The 27052-nt window shown below is 39.4% G+C and overlaps 1 protein-coding gene across 2 annotated transcripts in view; it reads right to left on the bottom strand.

The window, feature by feature from the left end:
* Nucleotides 1–27052, bottom strand: part of ZNF407 (zinc finger protein 407) — a gene marked incomplete at its 3' end in the record, with an annotated part of 417799 nt that overhangs the window by 376109 nt on the left and 14638 nt on the right. For both annotated transcript variants that reach the window (XM_082853707.1, XM_082853708.1), the window contains exons 2-3: nucleotides 12503–17237; nucleotides 7090–7204 (exon numbers count right to left, since the gene is read on the bottom strand). In XM_082853707.1, the coding sequence (XP_082709833.1) occupies nucleotides 7090–7204; nucleotides 12503–17177 (4790 nt within the window). In that variant the 5' untranslated portion in view covers nucleotides 17178–17237. The remainder of the gene's footprint in view (nucleotides 1–7089; nucleotides 7205–12502; nucleotides 17238–27052) is intronic.

Raw genomic sequence — 27052 nt, forward strand, 5'->3', positions numbered from 1 at the left:
ATGAAATATTTTTTGAATCGGCAACAAGAGTCAGAAAAGACTTGGGCATTTCTTTACCTGAGCTTTCTCCATCCATGTGCGGCAGATATCATTTTGATCTTTTAACCCTAAAGACTAACAGCACATACTGATGCTCCATAAATATTTAATATTTAAAAAATCCCCCACTTCACCCCTTCTAAGCGCTTAAGCTCCAGGAATTTCTCGCAGTGCTCTTAATATGCCATGCTATTCCATACTTCACTACTTTTGCTCTTTTGTTCCCTCTAATAAAAAAGTGTCCTTTTTTGCCTTGTGTATAAATACCTCCTCATCCTTCGAGAACCAACTCAAACCCATCCTCTGAATGAAGCCTTTCCTGCTGCTCCCAAGCAGAGCTGGGCACCCCTCCTCTGTGGACCACCACCCCCGCTCTTTCCCCTGTAGTCTGCCTCTGAGTCTGTCTCTCCTACTTGGAGCACGTGACCACAGGGCCGTTGCACCACCTGGGCCTACTTGAAGAGGAAACTGTCAAGAATCTGCCCAATGGGAAATGAATGAATACCTGAATCAATGGTTGTACTTCCCTCGTATCTACATTTCCAACACCTCCTCTTATTCAGTCTCAGACAAATCAAAGAGCAAAACCCTGTAGAAAGTAAAGGACTTTCAGAAACACATCAACAGGAAGACGGAGGGAGAAAACAGGTTAACAATAAAAATAAAAAAAAAAATCACAGGACAGGCCAAGGAAACCAGAGGAGTCGCTGCCCTTCTGTATTTCACTCCTGGGATCAGGAGGGCTAAAGAATCCTGTGATTCACAGTAGCATTTTAAAGTCACCATGGAACATTTTAAAATAAAAATAAAGCAAAAATTACTTAAGTCACTGAGATAAGACCTTTTCACTGGAAAAGACCTTAGAGACAGAGGCCAGTGTTTTCAACTACAACAGCAACAAATGACAATGTGTATTTTATTTCTATTTTCTTATGAGCTGATCACACTTACTGCCTTGGAATAAATCTATGACCCTACTCTTCCAAGACAAAAATTCAAGAAAACACTATCACAAAAAAGGAGCACAGGATATGGTGGTTGCGAAGATGCCCTCCTCTCCCTGTGAGGAGAGGCGGAAAACAGTTTCTTCTGTTTCTTCCCCGTTATCCTAACCATACCCCCGACTCTCTCCTGGATTTACAAAGCAGTTCACTAAAAAATATCCTACAATCGTATCTGAGAAAAAGTGTATTTTATTTTAATATAATAACCAAGATATCTCCTAGATTTTCAAAATAAAAAGTGATTTGTTTATAAAAAATATAAAATAACATCCATTCAGTATTTAAATGGTATTTCAAGGACTTCAACATCAGAAGAATAAACTAACAATGTACATTTGGTATTCCTCACTGACAGGAAGAGAGACAGTCAGCATTATGTGGGATTTTTAAATTTTCAAACTAAAGACAAAAATATACCATTAAACAAAAAGCATTAAAATATTATAGAGATAAAATATGTAACACATCCTTTATAACAAGAGTATTTTAATGTTAGTTTTGATGTTTTTTATAAAATTGAGAGATGCTGCCCTTCATATTGTTACATGCATAATTTATGACATGATATAAAACAAACTTTTTCTATCTATATCTTTTTTTCTATGTCTCTTTAACCAAAACAACCAGCCGAACCAAAAACTTATTTTATTTGGATACATCTGTAGATATGATGGCTGTAATTAATTGTTCAGCTAAAAATGCAATTCCATGGTGCTCTTAATGATTTAGGTATACACAGCTTTAATTCTCAGAGCAGACTAAAAATAGTGATTTTAATTTATTCCTGCTGCCTAAAATTACACACAACCATGTATTTTTAAATATTTCCAGCCTATAAAAATTGCTAATTTTTGCCACTTGTGTTTATCTGCATTTAGACTTTGATTTGGATAAATTAAGCTCTCAAGTGTTCCTTGCTTTATGAAACTCTGCATGTTGTACACTTCAACACAAATAAATGACTTGTACCATTAGAGGTTTAAATAATGTAATGTATTTCATGCTCAGCCTGAAGCTGGATTCCAATGAAGTTGCTAATGCACGTAATGATTAAGTGTAACTCAAATACTAACTGTGTTGTTGAAAACATGACAGGCAATAATTTGGTCTATTATATTCTGCCATTTAATTGCCTAGTACAGACATTCTCTGACACGTTATGAAGCAATGATTTACAATTATTCAAGCTGCAAAGGTCAGAAAGTGACATTATAATCATCTACATAGAGATCCCTTCTAATGCACAAAAACTAGGTAATGCCACACACACACAAAAAAAGAGTTTTGCTGCATTAGTAACTTTCTATTTAAGGTTTCTTAAACCAACTAAGAATAAACAGTTCATAAGCACATTAATACACAATAGAAAATGTCTAGAATCTTTTCATGAACCCAGAGGTGACAGATTTAGTAAATGCCCTATTCTCTCCTGATTAGGTAAGTACTACTCAACTGCTTATATACAAGATTCAAGACTAGACACAGGGAAAGCAGTCAGAAAATAACATAACCCCTAAATCATGCATACTGGGGTTTTTGTGAATAATGGCATACAAAAGTTAAGTATCATTTCCCGGGTTTACTGAAATCACAGGCTACTTACTAATTTTCTACTTAGTCTTTTTTTGTAGTAACTAGTAATGAAAAACAAAAACCATAACCCAAGAAGATCAATTTTACCCCTCTCACCCTAATGGAAAGACAATAAAATCTTCACATTTTTAGGCACTTCTTTCTATGATACTAACATGTTCAATCTGTAACAACTCAAGTGCAATAAATTATCAACACATAAAGAACAATGAGGAAAAATAATAAAATTATTTAAAACAACACTTTAATATGAGAAAAGTGAAACAGAGAGAGACCAAAAAGAGAGAGAGAGAGAAAGAGACTGAATACCAGAATATTAAAATAAAATACAGTGCAAGCAATTTTTTAGAATAATGTAAGTCTGAGCAAAAGCAGAAAACAAAAGTGGCTGGGGGCTGGAAGTTACAGCTATCACATGCTAGAGAAAACAACCTAGAGAGAAAAAAAATAAGTACAAATTAAAATCAGTAACTAAAACAAGATATTACAAAAGCAGAGAAATAAAGAAAAGGTACAGTTAAAGGAAGGAAACAGTGGTCTACCATTACTAGCCCATAATTTAACTCCATCACTAAAAATACTTTTACTCTCAGGTTTACCATCTGTACAATGGGATAATGAACATGAGATAAACAATCTCATGAAACTGAGATCAACAAATGAAACGACTGCTAATTAAGCTGTACACTAAAACACAGCACTGCTTAAATACTATTTATTACTGAGAGTATTATATATACACTAATGTGTGTGTGTATGTGTGTACACACACAGAGGAAGAGATTACTAAAATAAATGTAAATGAATTTAACAAAACATGGTTTCCACAATGATGTTCTTAAGCCACTGAGATTTTTAAGTCCTTGACTACGAAAAATAGCAAAGGTAAAGATCACGGACTTAGTAAAAATGTGTTTACCTATTTTTAAACATATGTTCCCAACAAAATTATTAACTTCTATATAAGGTGCTTTCTATTATTTTTTATTTTCTCCCCCACTAAGCCCTATGTCAGACTCATAGCACATTTTCATGTTAACTATCCAACAAGTGCTAAATATAAATTCACCTATATTCTATAAAATTCCTCTTGAGGTCATGCTCAGAAGTAAGAAAAACATTAAGAAACTGTAATTCAAAAAGTGCTCCTCCTAAAAGTGAAAGTAAAATGAAAGGCTTTTAAATGAAGTTATCTATAACATGTTCTTAAAACAGGGAGTGCAGAGCAATACATTTCTGAAACCTATACCCTGACATAAGCATGTAAACCATGGGTAAACAAAACTTAAATCTTGAATTCTGAATCCCAGCTAGCATTAGGAATTAGACATCGAATACAATACATTCAGCCTCTTTGGTCAAATAACTCAAATCCATGATATACTGTGGCTAGATTTGCCGATGAGGGGGACAGAGAGATCTTAAAATTGAGCTTAAAAATTCAAAGAAGATCAGTGTAGGTTCAAACAACTGAAATAAAAGTTTAAAAGGCAGTTTTTATTAAAGGAGTAGCTAATGCACAACCCTTAAATTAAGCCTTAGTAAATAATATATGATACATATTTGATGAGCATCTAAAATCTTAAAGATATGAAAAAGAAGTCATACAATTACAAATAAACTGAAACATTAATACTGAGGTCTTTTCAACAAAATGTACTGTTTGTTGTTTTCATCAATTTCACCATAGAATATAAGATTTTTTCAAGAGGTAACTAAGGAAAAATAGTACAACACTGTGAGTAATAATTTCACTTCAAAAATGTGCCTGCCCCACTGTTTTCATATATTATTACTCTAACAGAACTGTTTGAAAAACCGTTTATTTCTTACAACTCAAACAGTGAAGGGGTTATTAGTAAAATTCTAAAACAGACACTAAGATACTAACTACTGAAGAAAAGAAAACATAGTGCAAGACCTTCTGTTTGTGACAAAATTATAGAGTTAATGTTCCTGAAAGATCACTTCACCTTTTAAAGCATGATTTTTTAAAAGGTAAAATTTATAGCAATTAAAGCTAATGAAGAAATGCAGCATAAGCTACTTATGTTCAGGAACTAATAGGTCCACTGAGCATTTCTAAGATTATTTAGCCATCAATGATAATGAATTGACATTGTCAGTGATGTTAATGTACCAGTGCTCTCTACTGCCACTAACCTGATAGCCAATTCTCTTTTTTTTTTTAACGTTTTTTACTTTAATTTTTAACCTACATTCTGCTCTATTCCTTTGAAACACATGGAATACAGAACAACCTATGATACTTTTTCTTTAGCATTAAAGGGTATTTAACTCATTATTGTTCTGTGTCAACTACACAGGTCGATAGGCATTCTGCAGTTTACTGAAATTCTTCAGAACTTTTAGCTTCACTGTAAAAATATCTACCCTGTACAAGTAACTGTTATGTGACTTTTAAATCAAATTTCACATAAAAAATTAAGAGAACTATTATTTCTTGTTCAAATAAAATTCAACGACTATTGTAATTTTAAGTGATACAATTTGAGAATCTAGATTGATTTTTCTATGTATACACACACACACGTAGACCTCTCTGACAGCCGTATAAAACTCAACATAGCTATATGTACTTATAATTCTTTACTTGGGAATCACTATATAAACCATTAGTGCAACATGCCAGTTGTACATGCTAAGCAATGAGCTAAGCAAGTGTGCACTGCTCAAATCACACAACCAAAGCCAATCAATCAGACATTGTTTTTGACGCTACGTATGTCAGAAACTGCTCTCTGAAAGTTTCTTCTTCTCTTTCCAGGTTTTAGTAACGCTAATAAATAATGAATGGAATTAGGTTTCTAATAACATAGTATGCAAAAATTATTTCCTTATTTTGCAGACACAAAGAAGAAACTGCTTATTGTCATAGCACAAATTTTCATCGGAGTCAGGGCCTTCCTCTATCCTATAACTCACATGGTAAAAACAATAAATGAGGTATCTTTTAGAATTCCGAGACCTGGAGCAATTAAATGAACCATGTGGCACTCGACCCTTGCAGCTAAAATCAGTAGCAACAAAACTCATTCTCCCACTGATGTTCAGGGGGTTTCAGGGCAAAGGTTCATCTTCATTTACTTTAGCTCCAAGTCACTGAACCATCAATTCTGCCAATGAATAAATCACAGGCCATGGTTGATAAAACTGCTTGCAAAGTTATTTGTAAAACTATCTTAAGGGTCAAAATATGCAACTGCATCCTGGGATGAAATGTACAGTCCATTAAAAAACAGAAACTGTTTTTGACTTAAAAGATATTTACACAGTAGTGCTAACCAGAAGAATCTTCCACTGAAAAAATAAACTTAATATAACATGTACGCGGCTTCCCTGGTGGTGCAGTGGTTGAGAGTCCGCCTGCCGGTGCGGGGGACGCAGGTTCATGCCCCGGTCTGGGAGGATCCCGCATGTCGCGGAGCAGCTGGGCCCGTGAGCCATGGCCGCTGAGCCTGCGCGTCCGGAGCCTGTGCTCCGCAACGGGAGAGTTTATATATATATATATATATATATATATATATATATATATATATATATATAATTTAATTGAATCTGAAGTGTTTTGTGAATTAACTATAAGAACTGCAGGTTCCTCAGGTTTCACATAAAGTGTTTTTATACGATGCACTTATTAGTTAATTTCTCTAGCATAACAGCATTAAAATATACTTTTAATCAGAAGTAAGGTATTAAAATCCAGCTCTGAATGTCCTATGATATACCATAGATGCCATGGCATTTTAAAACCTTTCAAACATTTCTGCTAAATTAATTAGTGTTGCATTAAGGCGTCTCATTGCTTCCTATTAAATGCAACACATTTGAGTGACAATTAAACATTGTGAATGATTCTTTAGAGGAAAGAGCCATTAACTAAAACAGGAAAAAAACAAGTTTTGAAATAACGTTACACAAAAACCTACATTATACACTGGTTTTTTAAGCTTCATCCCTGCAATAATCAGTTCTCTGAAATTAAATCTTTTTCTGCTTTTTTCCTTATAGAATGTGTCCAATGTATCCAAAGAACCATTAATGTGATTAAAATTAAAGTGGTATAGCAAAAGAAAAAAAAAAACATACATATACAATCCTGAAGCTATATTATGTATTTTTTTATGTCTTTAAATGGAATTTACACTTCTCTCTGGCAATATGAATGAACATCCTATAATTTAGTCAATTTACAGATTACAGGTTCAAATTGACCTTGTAGCCCATAAAATTGCTCATCTTCAGTACAGGATTAGAAGTGGGAGAAGAATGTCATAACTGTGTTTAAGGAATTTACCATAACAATGGAAAGAAGGATACGCATGCATAATTTTAGCCACTCTTACTCCTATCAGTTTTGAATTCTGAAACAATGGATATCCTGCACATGCTTCCTGGTTCACCACGGTAGAGACGGTTTCAATTTACTCACCCACAGACATGACACTTGTATTCCCTCATCCCAAGGTGCCTTTTGACATGGTTTCTGGCATCGCCAAGCTGAGCTGTTGCAAAATGGCATATCTTGCACTTGAATGGTTTCGATCCTAAATAAATTTAACATAAAGTATGATTTGAATTTGAATAATACATTACTGATAAAGTTTTAAAAGAGGCCCAGATCTTAAATCATACTTATAATCTAATTACAAATTTCTGTCCCCCAAATGGAATACCTGCATTCCTTTCTAACTTGAACAGACACGCATTCCACAATTATTCCACCAAGAAGACTTTAATGTTCCAATGAGTATTTCTAACTTTCAATCACATTTCTAAAATTTAAAGTCAAAGGTGATACACCTGAGCAGTACTAAGCAGATGAGATGAGCTACATAATTTCAAATATTTTTCTTACAATTCACAAAAATAGTTTTAAAAGTCATTTAACATTTTAAATGGAACATTTTTAAAACATAAATGCATACAGAGTGGCTGATGTTTTTTAAAAATATATTTATCATCAAATAAATTTCTCAGTGGCCACATCCCCGTTCCCTCATATTTCTACAGCTTTGAATTTTTTCACATTAATATTTCAGTTTTTTTTCTAACATCCCAAATTATTCACAATATTACTCTTTCAATACCATACAATATAAGAATATATAGTGGATAAATTATTTGCTTTTATGATCATTTTGGAGCCAAAAATCTGTGATGATTCAGCAAATCAGAATTACTGACATTGTGGCTATTGTTGATTTCAAGAACATTTCAACATAAAAGGCACAGTACCAACAATTTTTTTATTTCATAAAGAAATAAGATTAATCTATACTCAAAAATGAGGAGACAAAATTATTTCAAGAGTCCACAAACTTACTGTCAATAATAGCTAGATTCTAACTGGAAAATAGTTACTAATTGATAATCAGTACCCATATTAACAAGAAGCAACACTCTTTCAAAGTGTAACACATATATACCATTTTCTAATTCTAACCTTTAAATCCTCAAGGAAATAAAATCATAAAAAAGAAACACAGTTTAAAATGGTACAATGTTTCCAAATTTTTCATAGCATGTTTAGTACCTACTTGGTGAAGTACCTCTTCTAATACAGTTAGACAGAATATGAAATATGTGAACTTTAATAAATATACAAAAAGAGCTCAAATAAAAAAGTTGCAGTAAATCATTTTTGATCAATGGAACTTTGCGCAATGCCCTTGAAAAAAAATCCTCCAAGAATACTGTGCTGAAATTGAAGCGCTCAGTAAAAAATTTTAGTCTTAAATTTCAATTTAATTCCCAAAAGCTGACAAAAAAAGTGAAGCATTTAATTTTAATCTTCTAACAGAAATAAAAAAGTCAACAGTACTAAGCACGGGCAAAGTTGAATATTTCACAGTTCAGAGACAATGAAGCCAGATCTTCTAATACTTCCATGTCTACTGTTAGAAGTAGAGGTAAAATATATTTAGCACCTGAATGGTTGTATCCCGTCAGCTTTATATGTTTAAATGTCAAAAGCAGGTTGAGACTGCAGCTTACAGCAATCACATTCTATCAGTCACATTAGAAACTACAGTTTATTTAAATGATTCTGATAAAACTAAGCCTATCACTACTTTGAAACATTTCATCTTGACACAGCATTCTATAAAGGGACTTGTAAAAGAAAACAGTGAGAAGAACCAATTCACCTGTACTTTAAATTAAACTGCACTAAAGGTAATTAGGAAATTATTAATCAACAATAACATCAGGACTCTAAACGAAGAAGATAAAGCTCTCTCAACACGTGTATTATTACAATTTTGGTGAAAGGATCCAAAATATCTCGTGACTGAAGCCCTGGTGTGCTCGCTCTGCACTACAGGGTGTGAGTTCCTCTGTGTGGCAGCACACGGGCCACGGGGGCCGGACACAGACCTTCAGCGCCTTCAGTGGACTGTCCGTGGCTCCCTGGTGGAAACCGCAGTTCCTTCGGGTTTCAGCCATCACTGCTGGTGTGCTGACAACACATCCACGAGTCACCCTGTTGACTGTTTCCATGTAGAAATCACGGAGGCCCTGACTACTTTTTGTATCTTACATGCAGAGATGTGTTAACATCTCCTTCCTGGCCATAAAAATTCTAATACTACGGGACTAGGGGTAACATTTTTCTGTATAAGAAAACAAGAAATGTCCCATTTTTTTTTCCTAACTGACAGCGTTTCCATTTTTAAGCCTGCTAGGCCCATTCCAAAATGAATCCAGGCATAGTATTTTTAAGGCAAAATTTGTAAGACCACATATTTCTAAATCTGTCTTTCAGGCATATTGAGATTATTACGAACTGTCAATATTATTTTCAATAGTCCCACTCCATGAGACAGCATTACCCTCAGTAGTTTTTATTTTGTTTTAATTTGGCCTGTGAGGTTTTCTGAAAGGGAAAAATGAAAGAGGGTCTCTAGCTTTCTGGCACCTCACAATGTTACCTAAAGAATTCCAAAGACTTTAAAAACAAAGCCTCCCCCTCAGACCTGCACTGGCCTTCCTCAACTTCATTCACTGCCAACTGCTATGCATACATGGACGTGACACTGACACTTAAAAAATCATAAGAAGACTTTAGGTCTTAAAGAATCAAGTAAGATGGATACAACCCATTATCTAATTAATGCTTCTCCACTCCACGATCCTCCCTACACTGAACACTTCACTGGTTCCTCTGCTCAGCTGTTTACTCCTTCATTCAACAAACAGCACTGAAAGCCAGCACCACATGGGGGTGAAGCAGTGAGCAAAGCAGAGGCCCTGCCCTCACTGCGCTTAAACTCGACGCACTAACTCCCCCTAACTGCCTCTTCCCAAGCTGTTCTGGCTTCTAAACCGTCACTTATTAAGGTACAAACACCACCAGCCCTAATGTTCTCCCACGTGTGGACATTTCCAAATAGCGCCAGAGACCAGCACGCTCTGAACAGGAAGTTAAGGGCTTCAGACAGTCTTCCGACTTAATGACCTCTGGTATAGGAAATTAAAGCTCTAACTACCAGAACAATGCCGGAGAGAAAATGAACAGCTTTTCCTGTATTACTAACGCAAAGGGAAAGGAGACGCTGCACTTTCCGGTCATGTGGATGGCTTCACACCAGCGAGCACTCAGGAAAACTCTGGGAGGCTTTTTTCCCACAATCCTTGATAACCAAAACTCATTTGTTTCTTCAAGTGCTGCTTTTATCGTGTTAAGGATGGGAAGAAAAGGTTACATAAAACATATAGTAAATCACAAAATATGAAAACAGGGATTGGAAGAATAAGCCCTTTTCCAGTTAACCATTAATAACAGTCCCTGAATTACTATTTCATGGACATAAGCAAAGTATTAGAGAAGCAATTCTTTTTAAGATGCCCCCAGGGAAAAAAACAAAAGAAAACAACAACAACAACAAAAAAGCCTTGGATTAAAACCTGGAGAGCAACCTCCCTGCAAAAAATGACTTGCAAAATTGAAATGTCGGCTGGCACTGGGGACTCAGGAAGAGAGCTCTTTGCGGTGCCTCAGAACACCATAAAAATGTACTTGCTGATAAGCCAACAGGAGATGTTAAAAAGTATGCTAACTTTTACTAAATGTTACAATCAATGATGTAACTTATATAAGTAGGGTTACTCTGTCACATATTGATAGTTACCTCACTTTCACATCCACATTAACTTGATTTTAAATGCAATTAATACATATAGTCAAGGAAGACTAATGGACTACATTCTGCACTTAACCTGGTGGACATTTTCAAATGGCACAAGTGACCAGTGCAAACCTATTTTGCATTGTAAACGACTAAATAAATCTTAATGGATTAAGAATGATCAGCTATCAACACACAAGGGAAATTAAGTGCTGAAATGCCTACATTGATTATTTTAAATTATTAGCCTTACTCTGTTCTTGAATTTGTATGCTTTTAGTGAGCTTTAACACATTTACAAGACTTATTGACTATAATTACAAGAGAATTCAAGTAATGGACACATCAATTATAAGCAACATGTCTTGACCAGACAGTTGCATAAAGAATTCTAAAAAGAGCTCCATTAGCATCTTCCTCTTAGTTTTATTCAGTTTTATCTGCCTTAAGAGGGCATGTTAAGAAAGAACCTATTTTCTGCACACATGAACGAGCCTGATTTCTAAAACCGTATCATTTCAGAAAGTGAGCGGCAACATGGTACCAACAGAGGTATTAATAAGGCCAACAAATAAGTATTTGACCTTACTCTCCAGGGGTGGTTCTACTGCATGGGAAGAGCTGGGATCAAGAGTACAATGTTTATATTTACCTAGATTAACCTTATGCAGGTTGCCCTGTTACTTTCTTCAGAGAAAAACTTTTATCTATCTTTAATCACCCTAAACTATTAATAATGTTTCATACCCTTTTGCCTTCCTCCTTGTAACCGTGCACTGAGTTTCAAAAACTGCATGAATTTAAAGTATATCTTTAATAATAAGCCATTATTTAAAAGTACAGTAAAATAAACCTTACAGTTTTAATGAAAATATGTTCATTGAAATGTGAATTTATTATTCAAATCCACTCATAAATTCAACCATGGAGACAGAACTTGTCTAAGCAGAGCACAATGATTTAGAAAAGCTGTCCATTTAAAACAAAGAATGTATGGCAGGTTTATAGAAACAGTGCAGCGAATTTTAACATAAATTTAGAATAGTGGCTTATGTATTTTCCACAAAAAGTTTTTTAAAAAAATTTCTACCTAAAATTGAACATTAAAATGGAACACTACATGTGACAGCACAGAAATTAAATCAAGTGCTACCTCCATGCAAACCAAATCCCCAGGACATATTAACTTTGAAAAGTGTTCACTAATTTTGATCCTTGAAAGCAGAATCTTGTTGCCTGGGAGTTACACTTTGGGATATAAACTATCTGGCAATGAATACATTTAAATCCCTAAAACTGTAAGAAAATTTTCATATTCCACTCTTCAAAAGCCACTTAATATGTCCTCTGAAACCCAAAGTGCCACTTAATAGACACCCTGGAAAACCAAACAACTAGGACTTAGAGACAACTGAAAAGCTGTGAGAGACAGGAATTTAACAAACGCATCAGAGGGACTAGGCTTCTTGATAAAAGAGATCTGCCAAACATCGTGCCTTTGGAATCACTAAGGCTCAATTAATTACCTTAAGAAATGTTAAGTGTCAACAAAGACTATGGCAGCGTCCAGAGCCACGGGGCAGTGGGAGGTGAACTGGGTGGAGGCCGACTGGCAAATGCAGTTAAGGACTCCACATTTGGATGGGAACAAATGTCCTAACTCTATCACTCCTCTGCACCTGGTGGGTAAAGAGAGATTTGCTGCACTTTACATACCTGTGTGAGTGCGAATGTGTGCTAGGAATGCCATCGAATTGCTACTGCGACACATCTTCCCACAATACTTGCAAACGTTCCCCTGATTTTCCTCTCTCTCGCGGTTGATTTGCTCAGTGTCTTCCACTATGTACTTATTCACCTCTCGGAGCAGTTCCTCATGCTGCCCTTTAATATGCAGAAATAAATTCTGTTCAGAATCAAAGGGCTCTGTACACTTGACACATTTAAAGGTGGCCCCTCCCTCGGGAAGCTCCTCGACGCTGGCCTGTTCATTTCTCATGTGACCAGCACTGGCCAAATGCTGATGGAGGTTGCTCTCCGTGTAGAACGACTTTCCACACAGCAGACAGTGGAAGTGTTTCTCTTTTGTAGGATGCTTCATGGCTATGTGAACATTCAGTCCACTCAAACCATCTGCTAAGAAGCCACAGTCATCACAACGAATTCGTGTGGATTCGGGAAAGGAACCGCCGTCGGATTTCTTCTTTTTCACACCTTGAGCACAGTCCTTTAAGGGCAACTCACTCATTCTCACTCCTGCTGCTATGAGCCCCTCTTCAGACTGGTCTAACAGGTCCCCATCTTCGGGGTTCTTTATCCTTATGATGGAAGAATCAAACCGGCCAAAACTGTACACGGCTTGTCCTTTATCATCAATACTGATTATAGTTTCATAAACATCAGTATTTTCAACGGTGCTATCAGAAGCTGGACCATCCTCTTCCAAAATTATTTTACTTTCATGTTGGGAATTCATCAGAATCTCCTTATTCTCTAGAACGGGATCTTCTGGCACATCTTTCAAATCCCCTGAACTCTGCACACTTCCAACTTTGTTCTGACCACTGCCACCCAGGTTGAGCTCTTCTCCAGTTGCTCTCAGCATGGTGCTCTCAGCCGAATGCTCTCCTTCTGGAGCTCCGGGGCACACACGTTTGCCAAGGACTTTATCTGCCTTGTCCCCTACGTTTCCGCCATCACTCTTGCAATGTGTGTCTGGATCACTGACGTCATTCAACATACTGTGGTTTTCCTTTGCTGTCTCATAATTCAAAGCTGAGCTTCCTGAATTTTCATTCTGAAAGTTGCCTGGGGAGCCATAATTAGAGGAAATATTAAGGGACACCATCTCCTCCGGTTTTGTAACTTTATCCTTGGCAAGGGGCGGCTGGAAAGCTTCACAAAAGGAATGATCTTCGCTGAGAATAGATTCTTCCTCAGTCTCAATTTCTACAGAGCCAGGAGCGCAGAGTACTTTGGACATATCTAAATTAGTATTCTCATCCAAAATAGAACAATCAGCAGCATTTCTAGTTCTGAGAGTTTCAGAGGGTTGGTCTGAAATTATCCGAAATTCTTCAGAACTTTGCTGATGCTGCCCTTCAGGAATAATGATGGTTTTGGACATTTCTGCAGAACCGGCTTCTACATTAGAAGAGTTCAGGTAAGACTGCCTTTTCATCTTATGTTTTTCTGTTGCTGCGTGCCTGGTCATCTCCCGCCGAGTCACAGCATAGTAATCACATGCCATGCAATAAAACGCAAACTCTCTTGTATGTTTCCGTTTTATGTGCAGTTCTAGAGAAGGAGAAGAGTAAGCGTTAAACTCACAGCGCGCACATTTGTTATCTCCTGTACCTGTGTCATCTCCCTGGGAGCAGGCATTGCCCTGATGGATAAGGTCCTCTGGTTCTAGAGACGTTTGTTCCTTTCTCTCAAGAATGTGACCGTTAGTTTCCCCATCTGTAGAATGAAATACGTTCTCAACGTCGACTGCAACTGGATTCCCTTGCTCTAGTACTGGCTTTTCCGAAACAGAGGTGTCTGCTTCAGCTGACTCGTTGGCAGGTACATCCGAAACTGCTGAAGTGGTGTTCTTCCTACAGGCTTCAGGGTTCCCCCCTTCCGGGCCAACAATGATATCTGAACTTGGTTTTCCACTCGCTTCTATTTCTACACGTCCTTTATGTTTCTTGGTGGCACAATGACGTTCCATGTCTCCCTTAGTTACAGTATAATACTTACACACTTTGCATAAATAACTGTACTGGTGACTGTGTTTTCGTCTAATGTGCACGGTCAAGTTTGTAATACTCGAGGCCAAAAGACCACAGTGTGAACACGTCCGTGAGATGTTACCTTTAGGTCTCCCTCTCTTTGGGGCAGTGGTCAAAGTTAATTCAGCCTCTTTGGTGATTACACCAGATTGTGACAGTTCCTGGGGAAGGAGGATGCTCTTGTCGAGACAGGTGTGCTCCTGGAATTGCACACCTTCCACATGGCCTTCTATCCTTCCATTCCCAGAAATGGTAAACTCTTCTTTTTTGTCATTTGCACCTATGCAGACCCTTTCAATACATTCTTCAAAGCTTAAGCCAATATTATTTTTCTTAGCATTTTCAAGATGTTTGCTTCTCTTAATGTGTTTCTCCATTCCTTCTTTGCTCAATGAGTAAAGATTACATGCCTTACACAGAAAGTGATAGTCTTGACCATGGCGGAGCTTTATGTGTCTTGTGAGAACAGTGGAAGATCTTGTTTTATAAAAACACTTCTTACACTGAAACTGAGGCTTATTCGCATGTCTTACTTCATTTCCATGGCTTAGCCTGGACTGAACTGGCTCTTCCTGAGCTGCTTTTCCTGACTCACTCACAGAATCTTTTGTATTTTCTGATTCTAAAGTACTTAAAGGTAAAGTCTGTAAAACCAAATCATTGTTAAATGATTGAGAAGTCTTTGGCTGACCCAACAAGTGAATGTGCTTCTCAGTTGTCTCGTGTTCCTCCATGTCTTTCTCAGACGAGAAGCACAGATCACAAGGCGTGCAAAGGAAACCCCTACTGTGCTTTTCCTTCATGTGGTCTCTCAGGTACATTTCATTCAAGGAAGTAAACGAACAACACTGACAACTGAGGCCGGGGGCGGTCTGCTGATGCTGGTTATTGTGCGAGTGTGCATCCAAGTCCCTCCTGGACGCACTGGAAAAGCCACATGTCTGGCAGTGAGACTGCATCTCTCCTGCGTGGCTCCTCTTCACATGGATTTCCAACTCTGTCCTGTTTGTGGCTGTGTGTCCACAGTCTGTACACGTACACAACACCTGGTCATCAGAAGGCAGCCTCACCGTCACCGAGTCAAAGGAGCATGGGAGATGGGAGCTTCTCCTGTCTTGCTTCAGGTCCTGGGTCTCTGCGGATGTGACACACAGATCCTGGATGCTGCCACTGGTTTCTGCATGCTGGGGTGTTGACTCAGCATCACTTGTTTTCATCTGTGTTCTAAAGTGTTTCAAGCACAGCCTCTGAGTTTCAGTAGTGCCTCTTTTGTTAACTCCTAAAAGAGTGAACCTTTTCTTCGCCTGGCCCCTTAGGGCGAAAGCGCCGCTGCGTCGTCGGAAGCTGCTGCCCAGCATGAGGACGTTCCGCTCAGGTCTGGGTCTTGAGGACGTACTGACACCGTGCGCTGCCTGGAGGGTGTTTCTGGTAGATTCCAATTTCTCTAGGAGACCCTCTGAGGTGACTAAGTCTCCTAACTTGTTACTCTGGTTTTCAGGATTCCGAGGTATATCGAGGGAGGTTACATTTTCTTCAACAATCTCTACTTTTTCTGGTGAAGTATTCCTGGATGGCATCATTTCAACCAGCAACTCACTGCCATTTCCACTTTGTTTAGAAATGCTTCCTCTGAAATCTTTAAATTTGCTTCCAACGTTTCGTAATCCTTTTGAACCGCCATTCTTTGCTATTGGCTTAGACGCTCTTGGCTTTGTGCGAACACTTTTTGTTACCATGGGACATGGCTTCTTAGGAAAAGGCTGTTTGGTTAAGATCTGTACAAACCCTCCACGAGCAGCAAGGTTCTGACGCCGGAGATGTGTTTTGCCGAGATAGTGTGCGTTCAACAGGTTCTCCTCCACACACTGAAAGCCACAGAGGTCACAAGAAAAGACCCTCTGCGGCCCGTGCGCCTGCCTGACGTGCACATGTAAGGCCGTGCTGCTCTCTGCTTTGTGGCCACAGGGGCCGCAGGCGTGGTCCTCAGGCTGCTGCATGTGACACTCGGCATGCTTCTCCAAATCGGAGCAGGAAACAAACGAGTGACCACATGCGCCACACTGCAGAACTGCATCCACACTTCCGAGGGTACTGCTCACAGGCATCTCGTTCTGGGGGAAGGGAAGCTCTCTTCCTGGATCAAGGAAAACCATTTCCTGAGCGGGCTTCTTCTCAGTGTCTGTTTCCAGAGAAGCAGCGTCCGTGGGGCTAACACTGCAGGGGGCGGCAAAGGCACCAGGAAGACACACGCCTCCATCAGGGTCACTAAGGAGGGCCCCCACCCCTGTCCCCGACAACGGGACACCCGCTTCCGGGCCTGAGCCCTCAGGCCTCTCTGACCCAGGGATGCCCAGCTCTCCTGACTGGAGGGGCTCTGCCTCAGCTAATTTCATTCTCTTGGAAGCGTGTTCATTTCCATCATTCCCCACGACAGCGCTGTCAAAGTCCAATGACTCTAAAAAGCCTCTTTTGCTTGTGGAATTTTCAGAGGAATCTGCTATCACCTCAGATACAGGCCCACAATCTACATCATGGGGTGAACTATTTCTCAAGTCTTTTGCTTCTTTGGTTACACTGTCATCCTCATCATTCTCTGGTTTCTTCTCAGTATCCATCACTAATAAAGTGCTGATGATGCTTCTTGTGTCAGGGGTGGCTCACTGGGCACACATAACCTGGGAAGAAAATAAAAACGGTATAAAACCTTTGAACATAAAGAAAAGACACACAAGTTAGTCGAAAAGTCGACATAAAGTGACACACTAGACGAAAAATATCATAAAATTAGCCTCGAGGTCTCCTTTACATTGAGATGGATTTGATCGCGTGTGCAAAGTCCTTTATGAAATGCATGAAATCAGATTTGGGGCATACCACATCATCATACTGCTGACTCAGGAAGCAATGCTACATTACTTTGATAGAAAAAGTAATTTTCAACCAGCTTACAAAAAAACTCCCATGTTTTAATTCTTTTTGCTGGTACATTTCAATTTACTACTTAAAAAAAAAAAAACAGAGAAGCCCTCTTTTCAAAGTACATTTCCGTGAACTCCCATTCTGTAGAACAGATTAAACAAAAACTGCTGTGATACAAGTCAGGGAGCCAGCCCTCCCCCTCTTTAGCTTCCCAACAGAAGCCCAAGTCCCAGTGTAAAGAAAACATAATTTTAAAACAACTGCTTCATCCTCTTCCCCTAGAGCAAAGAGTCTGACTATCATCCTTCTAAGTACATTCTAATTAACAACATGCATATGCTCATCATACATCATCGTTCATGTTCAAGCACTGTTGCCAATGAACAGCCACTCCTGTTCCAGGTGTCAATCACCAATGTCTTCACCTAACAGTCATTTTGTGTTGTCTGAAGGTTAACAGGTTAAGGGGAAATGTCACTGATAGAGTAGAATTAATAACGTAAATTTTAGTGGGGGGAGGAAGAATTTTATTGAATAAAATGCTTTAAAATCAATAACATTGATTTTATTTTTCATTATGCTATTTAATTCAATTAAAACATATCATTTTCCATTTACTTTATACCATGAATGGAATTCTCAGCCAAATGCCATTTGATTTGATGTTAATTAAAAGTATTACTCATCAAGTATTATGGCCTCAAAGCTAATGGTAACTATTTTTAACTATTTTAACCATTTTTTTTTGTTTTTCTGTCACGATGACAAACCAAATGAAGGCTGTTGTTCTGACTCTGCTAAAAGTAGGGACTAGAAATTATATATAAGATAATGACACCAAAAGCATGAGTAACAATAGAAAAAATTAATAAATTGGTCTTTATCAAAATTAAAAGCTTCAGGGCTTCCCTGGTGGCGCGGTGGCTGGGAATCTGCCTGCTGATGCAGGGGACGTGGGTTCATGCCCCGGTCCGGGAGGATCACACATGCCGCGGAATGGCTGGGCCTGTGAGCCATAGCCGCTGGGCCTGCACATCCGGAGCCTGTGCTCCACGGCGGGAGAGGCCACGGCAGAGTGGGAGGCCTGTGTACCGCAAAAAAAAAAAAAAAAAAAAATTAAAAGCTTCAAATGACATTATCTTCAAAGACCACCAAAAAGAAGTGAAAAGACGAGCCACAGGATGGGAAAAATGTTCTGCAAATCAATATCTGATACAGGACTTAATCTAGAATATATAAAAAAGAAATCTTGTAACTCAATGATTTTTTAAAAATCCAATTTTAAAAGGAGCTGAGGGGCTTCCCTGGTGGTGCAGTGGTTAAGAATCTGCCTGCCAATGCAGGCAACACAGGTTCGAGCCCTGGTCCGGGAAGATCCCACATGCCGCAGAGTAACTAAGCCCGTGCACCACAACTACTGAGCCTGCACTCTAGAGCCCGTGAGCCACAACTATTGAAGCTCTCGTGCCTAGAGCCTGTGCTCCGCAACAAGAGAAGCCACCACAGTGAGAAGCCCACGCACCGCAAAGAAGAGGAGCCCCTGTTCGCTGCAACTAGAGAAAGCCCGTGCACAGCTATGAAGACCCAACACAGCCACAAAGACCCAACGCAGCCAAAAGTTAATTAAAAAAAATGTTTAAAGGAAAGGAGCTGAATATACATTTCCCCAAAGAAGATATGCAAATGGCCAAAAAGCACATGAAAACATACTCTACATGAGCAGTCATCAGAGAAATGCAAATCAAAACTATAATGCGACACCCACTACGATGGCTAGAATCAAAAAGTCAGATAAGGGACTTCCCTGGTGGTCCAGTGGGTAAGACTCCACACTCCCAGTGCAGGGGGCCCAGGTTCGACCCCTGGTCAGGAAACTAGATCCCACATGCACGCCACAGCTAAGAGTCCGCATGCCGCAACTAAAACCCGGCGCAGCCAAAAATGAATAATAAATTAAAAAGAAAAATTTTAAAACGTCAGGTAATAACAAGTGTTGGTGAGGATGTGGAGAAATCAGGACACTCATACAATGCTAGTGGAGATGTAAAATGATGATGTCACTTTGGAAAAGAGTCTGGCAGCTCCTCAAAAGATTAAACACAGTGTATCTTATGGCCCAGCAATTCCACTCCTAGGTATATGCCCAACAGAAATAAAAACATACGTCCACACAAAAACTTGGACACAAATTTTTACAGCTGTATTATCCACAATAGCCAGGAGGTAGAAAGAAGCCAAATGTTCAGCAACAGAATAATGGGTAAACAAAATGAGGCACATCCGTACAACAGAATGTTAATCGGCCACAAAAAGAATGAAGTATTAATACAAACCACGATATGGATGAACTTTGGAAACATTACGCTAAGTGAAGGAAGCCAGTTGCAAAAGACCACATACTATATGATTCCTTTTATAAGAAATACCCAGAATAGGCAAATCTATAGAGTCAGAAAGTAGAATAGTGGTTCCTTAGGGCTGGGCGGGAGCACAGGACAGGAGATGGGAGACAGTGGGGTAGCGGTGGTGGATAATATCTAAAAGGTGATGAAGACATTCTAAAATTTACTGTGGTGATGGTTGCACATGTCTGTGAGTATACTTAAATCCATTAAATCATAGTATGAATGGGTGAATTGTATGGTATGTGAATATCCCAATAAAGTTGCTTAAAAATGTATAAATTATCATATGTAATTTACATACAAAAATATCTTGTATTTTTTACAATATAATATAGTAACATACTGTATCACTCTTATAAAAGAGTGAAAAAGATAAATGTATAAGTTTTATTACACTTACAAGATGTACAACATCAGATCACCATTTCTTCAGAATGTGTTCCAGAAAAGATAAATTATATAAAAGGTCAATAGGTGTTTTGAGGGGAAAAAATATTCCTGGTCAAATAAGTGTAGAAAACTCTGGTTTAAACAAGTGTCTTTATCACAGAATTTGTCAGTACATAAGTTTTTCCCAAACTAATTTCATTACAGAGCCCTTTGTTTATAAAGAATCAAGAGGCCAGAGTTCCAAAGGACCTTTTAGAAAATGCTGTTTTAGATAAAGCATTGGGTTTGCTATTCAACATTTGTAATGCAACAGTAAAAGGAGGAAAGAAAGTGAGAAAGAATGAATCATGTGTCTGTTCCAAAATCTTCACTTAGGGCCTACTGTATGCCAAGTTATTTTTGGTTGTACTAGATACTGGAATTAAAGCAAAGAAAAAACAAAATCTCTGCCTTGCATTTTAAGGGGTGAGACTTTTTTTTTCCAACAGATATATTGTCCAGTCCAGGACATCGACTTCTGGTCAAGAGTCACAGGGACTGGACTTACTCTCATGCATGAAACAAATAAAAAAGGAAAAAACAGAATCTATGAAACAACAGCACAAGACACTGGAGATCGGGCACCAAAAGATAGTGATCCTGAGAGATGAGAAACAAACCAGGTGAGCGCCAGCTTACTGCCTGAAGAATGGACGCAGGCCACAGACAGAGCCCAGGGACCTCCCAGCAGAGAGGAGGGCAGCTAGAGCTTGTGGGGCAGAGTAAAGGAGAGGAGAGATGGCAGAAAGAGAAGCCCAGAGAGCTGCTGAGGGTCCCTCAGGACTGTCCCTCTCAAGACAGAGGACACTGCCTTCTCCCCCCAGAACTCTCTCAAGCCCTTCAGGCTCAGTCCCCGTAACCCACTCCCCTCCCGCTCCCGCACCCGGAGGCAACCGCTGCTCAGCTCAGAATTCTTCCACAATAGATTAGTTTTGCCTGTTCCAGAAGTTCATACAAATGACATCAGGCAATCTATACACTTCTGGCGGGAAGGAGGGTCTGGCTTCTTCCGCTCAGCACAATGTCTGTGTTGCATGGGTCAGCAATGTGCTCCACTTCGGTGCTGAGCACTATTCCACCACACAGATTTACAATCCTGTTGACGGACACTGAGCTACTTCCTTCTTGGGCTGTTATGATAAAGCTGCTCTAAATATTCTTGCACAAGTCTTTCATGAACATAGATTTTCATTTCTTTTATGTAAACACCTAGGGGTGGCCTTGCTGGGCTAGAGGGCAGATGTGTGTGCTTAACTGTATGAGAAATTGCCTGACTGATGTTCAAAGTGGCTGTACTGTTTTATACGGCCACCAGCAGTGTCAAGAATTGTGACTGATCCACTTCCTCACCAACATTTGACACCGTCAGCCTTTTCAATTTTAGTCTTTATAGTGAGTGTGTGTGAAGTTACTCTGCATTTCCCCGGTAACTAGCAATGGTGCTGAATGATGCTACATGCTTTGCAAAGTCCTTGTTAGCCTTTCGCCCGTTTCTTACATCAGTTGTCTGTTTTATTATTGAGCCTATGTGTTCTGGATATAAATCCTTTGTCAGATACATGTTTTACAAATATTTTCTCCCTTTCCATTTTATAAATGTTGTCTTTTGATAAGCAGAAGTTTTAAATTTTGATGAAATCAATTTTTTCCTTGTTCTGGTTATTTACGTGTCTAGCTTGCTTTCTGTCTCCCAAGCTAGAACGTAAGGGTCTGGTTTATTTTATCCACTCACATGTCCCAAGAGCCTAGATCAATTCCAAGCACACAACAGGTACTAGAATGAACAAATATCTCACTGTGAAATAAGGAATGTCTCCTATCTAAGTATTTATTGATGAAATGAAAAGTGTCTGAGATACACTTTAAAATGGTCCAGGAAAGGAGCCTAGCGAAGGCTAGGTACCGACAGTGCTGAAAGCTGAGTGACAGTTACATGGGGATTCAGTATGCCATTCTATCAATTTTCTATGTGTTTGCATACATATATGTTTGAAAACGTCCATAACAGGAGTTATTTTAAAAAACCTTTTAACGCTTAATCTAAAACGGTGAGAATTTCTTTCAATAACGAGTCCTTTCATCTCCTCCTCTTCCGACACCGCTGTGGCCCACGGCTACACCACCCTCGCTACGGACACTAGCAGGTGCACATGCACAGAACACACAAACACCAACCCACGGAAGACCCACACACGTACAACTATTCAGGGTCAATGCTATATAGACGGCACATGACTCATATATTTTTGGAGACAAAAGAATGACTATATTAATATGCAGAAGCAAAATAATGAGGCTCTTCATTATCTCCTATATAATGGCTCCAAAAATTCTAAAACAAAAGGAGAAAATGTTTCTACATCTGTTATTTCCCAATTGACTTTTGAAATTAATGAAATAATTCAACATCTCATTATACCAAGAAAGAACAACAAACATTCAACAAATATATATATTGAGTTGCCTAGAAAATGAAAGAACTATAATGATACAAACACATCCTTTGCCCTCAGCAGGCTCATACTCTATTAGGAGCCATGTGACATATATGGAAAGGAACTCTAATACAAGGCCACATATGGTCACGTGTGTGATATAAACTAAGAACTACAGCAGTATAAATGAGCAAGGGACCATACTGCCAAGTAGACTATTTGGCTAAAAGAGCAGAAATATCATTTGAGCTAAATCCCAGGACACTAAAACTGTTTATTTCTTTGTTGAGGGGGCAGGTAGGAACAGTTAAACATTTCAAGCAGAAAAAAGGGATTAGCAAAGCCACAAAGCACATGCAATGAGCATGTGAGACTGTCAGCAGTGCAGACAGCTACAGCCCTGGCTTTCTACTGCAGGGCAACTTAAAACCTAGGCAGATGACCAACACCACATCATAGGAGGCTCCGAATTAAGAACTGGAACTTATTCAGTAGTGTCAGTGGGGAGTCACCAAAACACAGCACTGCTTCAGGAAGACTCATTTTTCAGTATGCAGGACACACCATGGGTAGAGAAAGTCTAGAGGCAGAAAGAGCACATTATAATAATAGTTTAAGTTATAAGGCCTGAACTAGAATGACATCAGTTAAGTGGGAGTGCAAGGTGATTTAGTAAGTATCTTAAAGTGATCTAGAAGGGATTCAACAGAAATGAGGAACCTTTTATATATTTTTTTTCTTTTTCTTTTTTTAAAAAGAAAAACCTTCATCAGAAAGCTTATTAGGTTATTATAGCAGAATGCAAAAATTACCCAACTGGGAAAGTTCAAGGACTCTTTTCTGGAGGCAGATTTAATTCATTCACTCAACATTTATGTAAAGCCTACCATGTACCAGAAAGCACCTTTAATTCTCTGTGAACAAAGCGAAACAACAGGACAGGCATGGGACTCACTGTCAACACTCCAAGTAAGTAAGGCAGAATCCCTGTCCTTTCTGAAAGTCCTGGTACTTGTACCCATTGGAGAAGCCAGTGAGTCTCCGATTTCTTCCCACAGCAAGGTTTCAAAATTCAGAAGACTTAGTAGGTATTTAGACTAAAATAATGAGATATATTATTAAACCAAATCTTCTTAAAGCATACGGTTCCTACACAAATTCATCAATTACCATTCAACACACATCCTCACTGTGTCAAAGATTTTCAAATATGCAATTCCATTTATAGTTTCTAGTCTCATCCAAATTCTCAACTAGTAGTTGCTCCTCAACTAAAAATAAATAAATAAATACGTTTTATATAGTGATCTTCAATTTTACCTATAAAAAATTATTAGCTCACCAAGAAAATGTCCCAAAAGAAAATCTCTGCTCTAACTGAAACAGTCTCTGCTACAGTTTAAAAACAAAAGAAAATTTTAAAAGTGCAAGAAAGAAATCAAAACATGCATATACTTTTAAAGAACAATAATAAGAACCTAGAAAAATGGTACAGATGAACCGGTTTGCAGGGCAGAAATTGAGACACAAATGTAGAGAACAAACATATGGACACCAACAGGGGAAAGCGGCGGGGGATGGTGGTGGTGGTGGGATGAATCGGGCAGTTGTGATTGACATGTAGACACTGATGTGTATAAAGCTGATGACTAATAAGGACCTGCTGTATAAAAAAATAAATTAAATTAAATTTTAAAATAAAAAAAAGAGAATAATAAAACAAATCAATAGCAGCATTCTGATGACACCTGGTGGCCATTTCTCACAGGAAGTTTTTTTTCAGCATTTTTAAGAAAGTATTCCAGGAGCTAGTAGAGAAACATACCAGCTATTCGACCATTTCATATGCTAACCTTACTGTGGGCAGCACGGATGAAATTTTCCCCTTTCACTCCACCTCTCGCCTTCATGTCTCTCTTCACCCCGTTCCTCTTTCGTGCTGAGTGTACGTAAGCGAGGCTGAGCTCTGTCTCTCACACACGCAGGGACACGCTCGCCAGGAGTAGGACGAGGCCATCCACACAGGAGACCAGCTCTCCCCACCTGCACCCCAGGCCAGCTCACCCTCATCCCTCCTAGACTGACCCAAATTCCTGATGCAAACGCTGTGAAGTTGGCACGCGTTGGCACCAGGCCAAGAGTAAAATCACAGCAGGGGCACGTGTGTGGCAGGGTAGGTGTGCACACACAGGCATATACAGAAACTCCGGATGGCCTTCACCCTTTCCCTTTGGGCCTGGGAGGTCAAGGTAGGGCAGGTAAAACGCCCTACGAGCCTATTATGATGTGCAGTGGCGACAGCTGACACAAGAATAAAGGGAAATTAGCGGACTACTCAGATGTCTTTCTTAACCTACCATTTCAACTGGACTTTTGATTGAAAATACGTCTCTTACCATTATACTATCACTAACTTAATACAGTACCACCACATCTCTATGGAGAGGCTGCTAATGAGAAACTCTGAAGCATCAGTTGTCCTTACAAACACCAAATGCATAACATAAGGGTAATTAAAAGGGTACTTTACTTTATGTAATCCTCCTCTCACCAAACTCTCCCATCAGAAGCATCAATGCCTAACAGAGACCACAAAACAAAGCATCTGATCCTACCCCCCCAAAAAAAAAACACTTTTCTATGAAAATGCTCACAAGTTGAATAATTTCTTCCATGACAAAAGAGTATAATGTAACACCCTAAAAACCATTTACTAGATAACACTGGAGGCAATCTACCACAAATGGATGTATAACATAGTTGTGGTTCATCTGCAATGGGACTGGCACGTGAATCCTGGGTCCACTAAAGCCCAGCTCCTCACTGTCCCAAGAACTGGCTGCAATGCTCTCCTCAGCTATGTGTATGAACCTGTGCTTCTCCCCACCCAGGAAAATGCCTGTGGTGGTTCAAAATGAGTCCACAGAATTCTCTGACGCTCCCGGTAAAGGGTGGGGCTAGCCCTCACCTTGGTGTAGGCTGGCCTGATGGCCTGCCTAGAAGGGACAGAAATAGCGGGAGTGAGGGTGCCCCACCATGCTTCGGGCCTTCCCCCTTCCCTTGACGGTACCCTGTTGGGGAAGTGGGACAGCACCCCTGCAGCCCACAATGGGGGCTCCAGGAGGTGGCGAGGGACTGAAGCTTCACTACCAAGAGCCAGAAGAACTCTGACGACAGCGACGAGGGAGCAGGTCCTCCAGCCCCAGGAGAGCCTTCAGGCACTTCAGGGACGGCGGCCCACGAGAGACCTGGCGCACAGCCACCCAGGTGAGCCCACTCCCAAATCCCTGGCCGCAGAAACTGGCTTGAAGCCCCATGTTTTGACGTAATCTGTTACATAGCACTGGACTACTAATATAGTGCCTGTTCTCTCCCTTTACACCCTGCCAGGAACAGACCGGCTCAAGTTCACCCCTCCTTTATATGTAGTTTATACATAATTTCCTTTCCTATATGCTCCAACCTTTAACAGGAATCTTCTGTACTAGCAAAAGAGTATTAAGCCACACAGGAGGAGGTCAATAAATGTTAAGTGAAGTATACTCCGAAATGCATATCGAGGGCAGAATTCCTAACAAACTTCCATAAGATTTTAGAACTTAAGAAACTGACATTTACATTGATGCCTCTCCCACTACCAAAATCAGATCTGATATAGCTTACAGTGAAAAAGTGGTGTAATAAAATCAAGAGTTATTAAAGAGATAAGGTGGAATTTTAAATTTAGATTTGTATGGAATAAAAGAAAAGTCCTAATATTTCTGAAAGACCTGCTCATTTTGGAGGAGGCTTTTCCTTCTTATAAGCCCTGCTAGAGCCGAGTTGGTAGCAGCCTACAACCTAACATTCCCCAAACCTGAGGAGGCGGCCCATGCAGTAAACCCATGGACAGCCACAAGTCATCATCGGGGCTGAATAGGCCGCAATCCTGGCCCCCAGACTGTGTAACTCCCACACCTTCCCCTGGCAGGAGGCATCCAAGCTCAGGAGATGTAGGGGTCTCCGGCCACAGGACCTGTACCTGGTTAAGCTTCACCTCCAAAGCATCTCACATGCCATGTCCAGCTTAATCCTAAAAAGAACCTTCCCCAGCCAGTCCAAGGACGCACTGAAGACAAGCAGGCTAGAACTATGTGCTCCTAAGCCCAAATGGTCAGCGTAAAGTAAAACTATCAGATGGAGAAAAAAATTCTCACTCAAGTCAGAATAGAATATTGTTTCTATTCCAGGGGTACCCACGGTCTATTTCAAATATCCAATTTGATCCTGTGTGCAAATTAAAAATTAGAATATTTCTTTAGA

Source organism: Leucopleurus acutus (assembly GCF_964270905.1).
Source record: "Leucopleurus acutus genome assembly, chromosome: 13".
Taxonomy (NCBI): domain Eukaryota; kingdom Metazoa; phylum Chordata; class Mammalia; order Artiodactyla; family Delphinidae; genus Leucopleurus; species Leucopleurus acutus.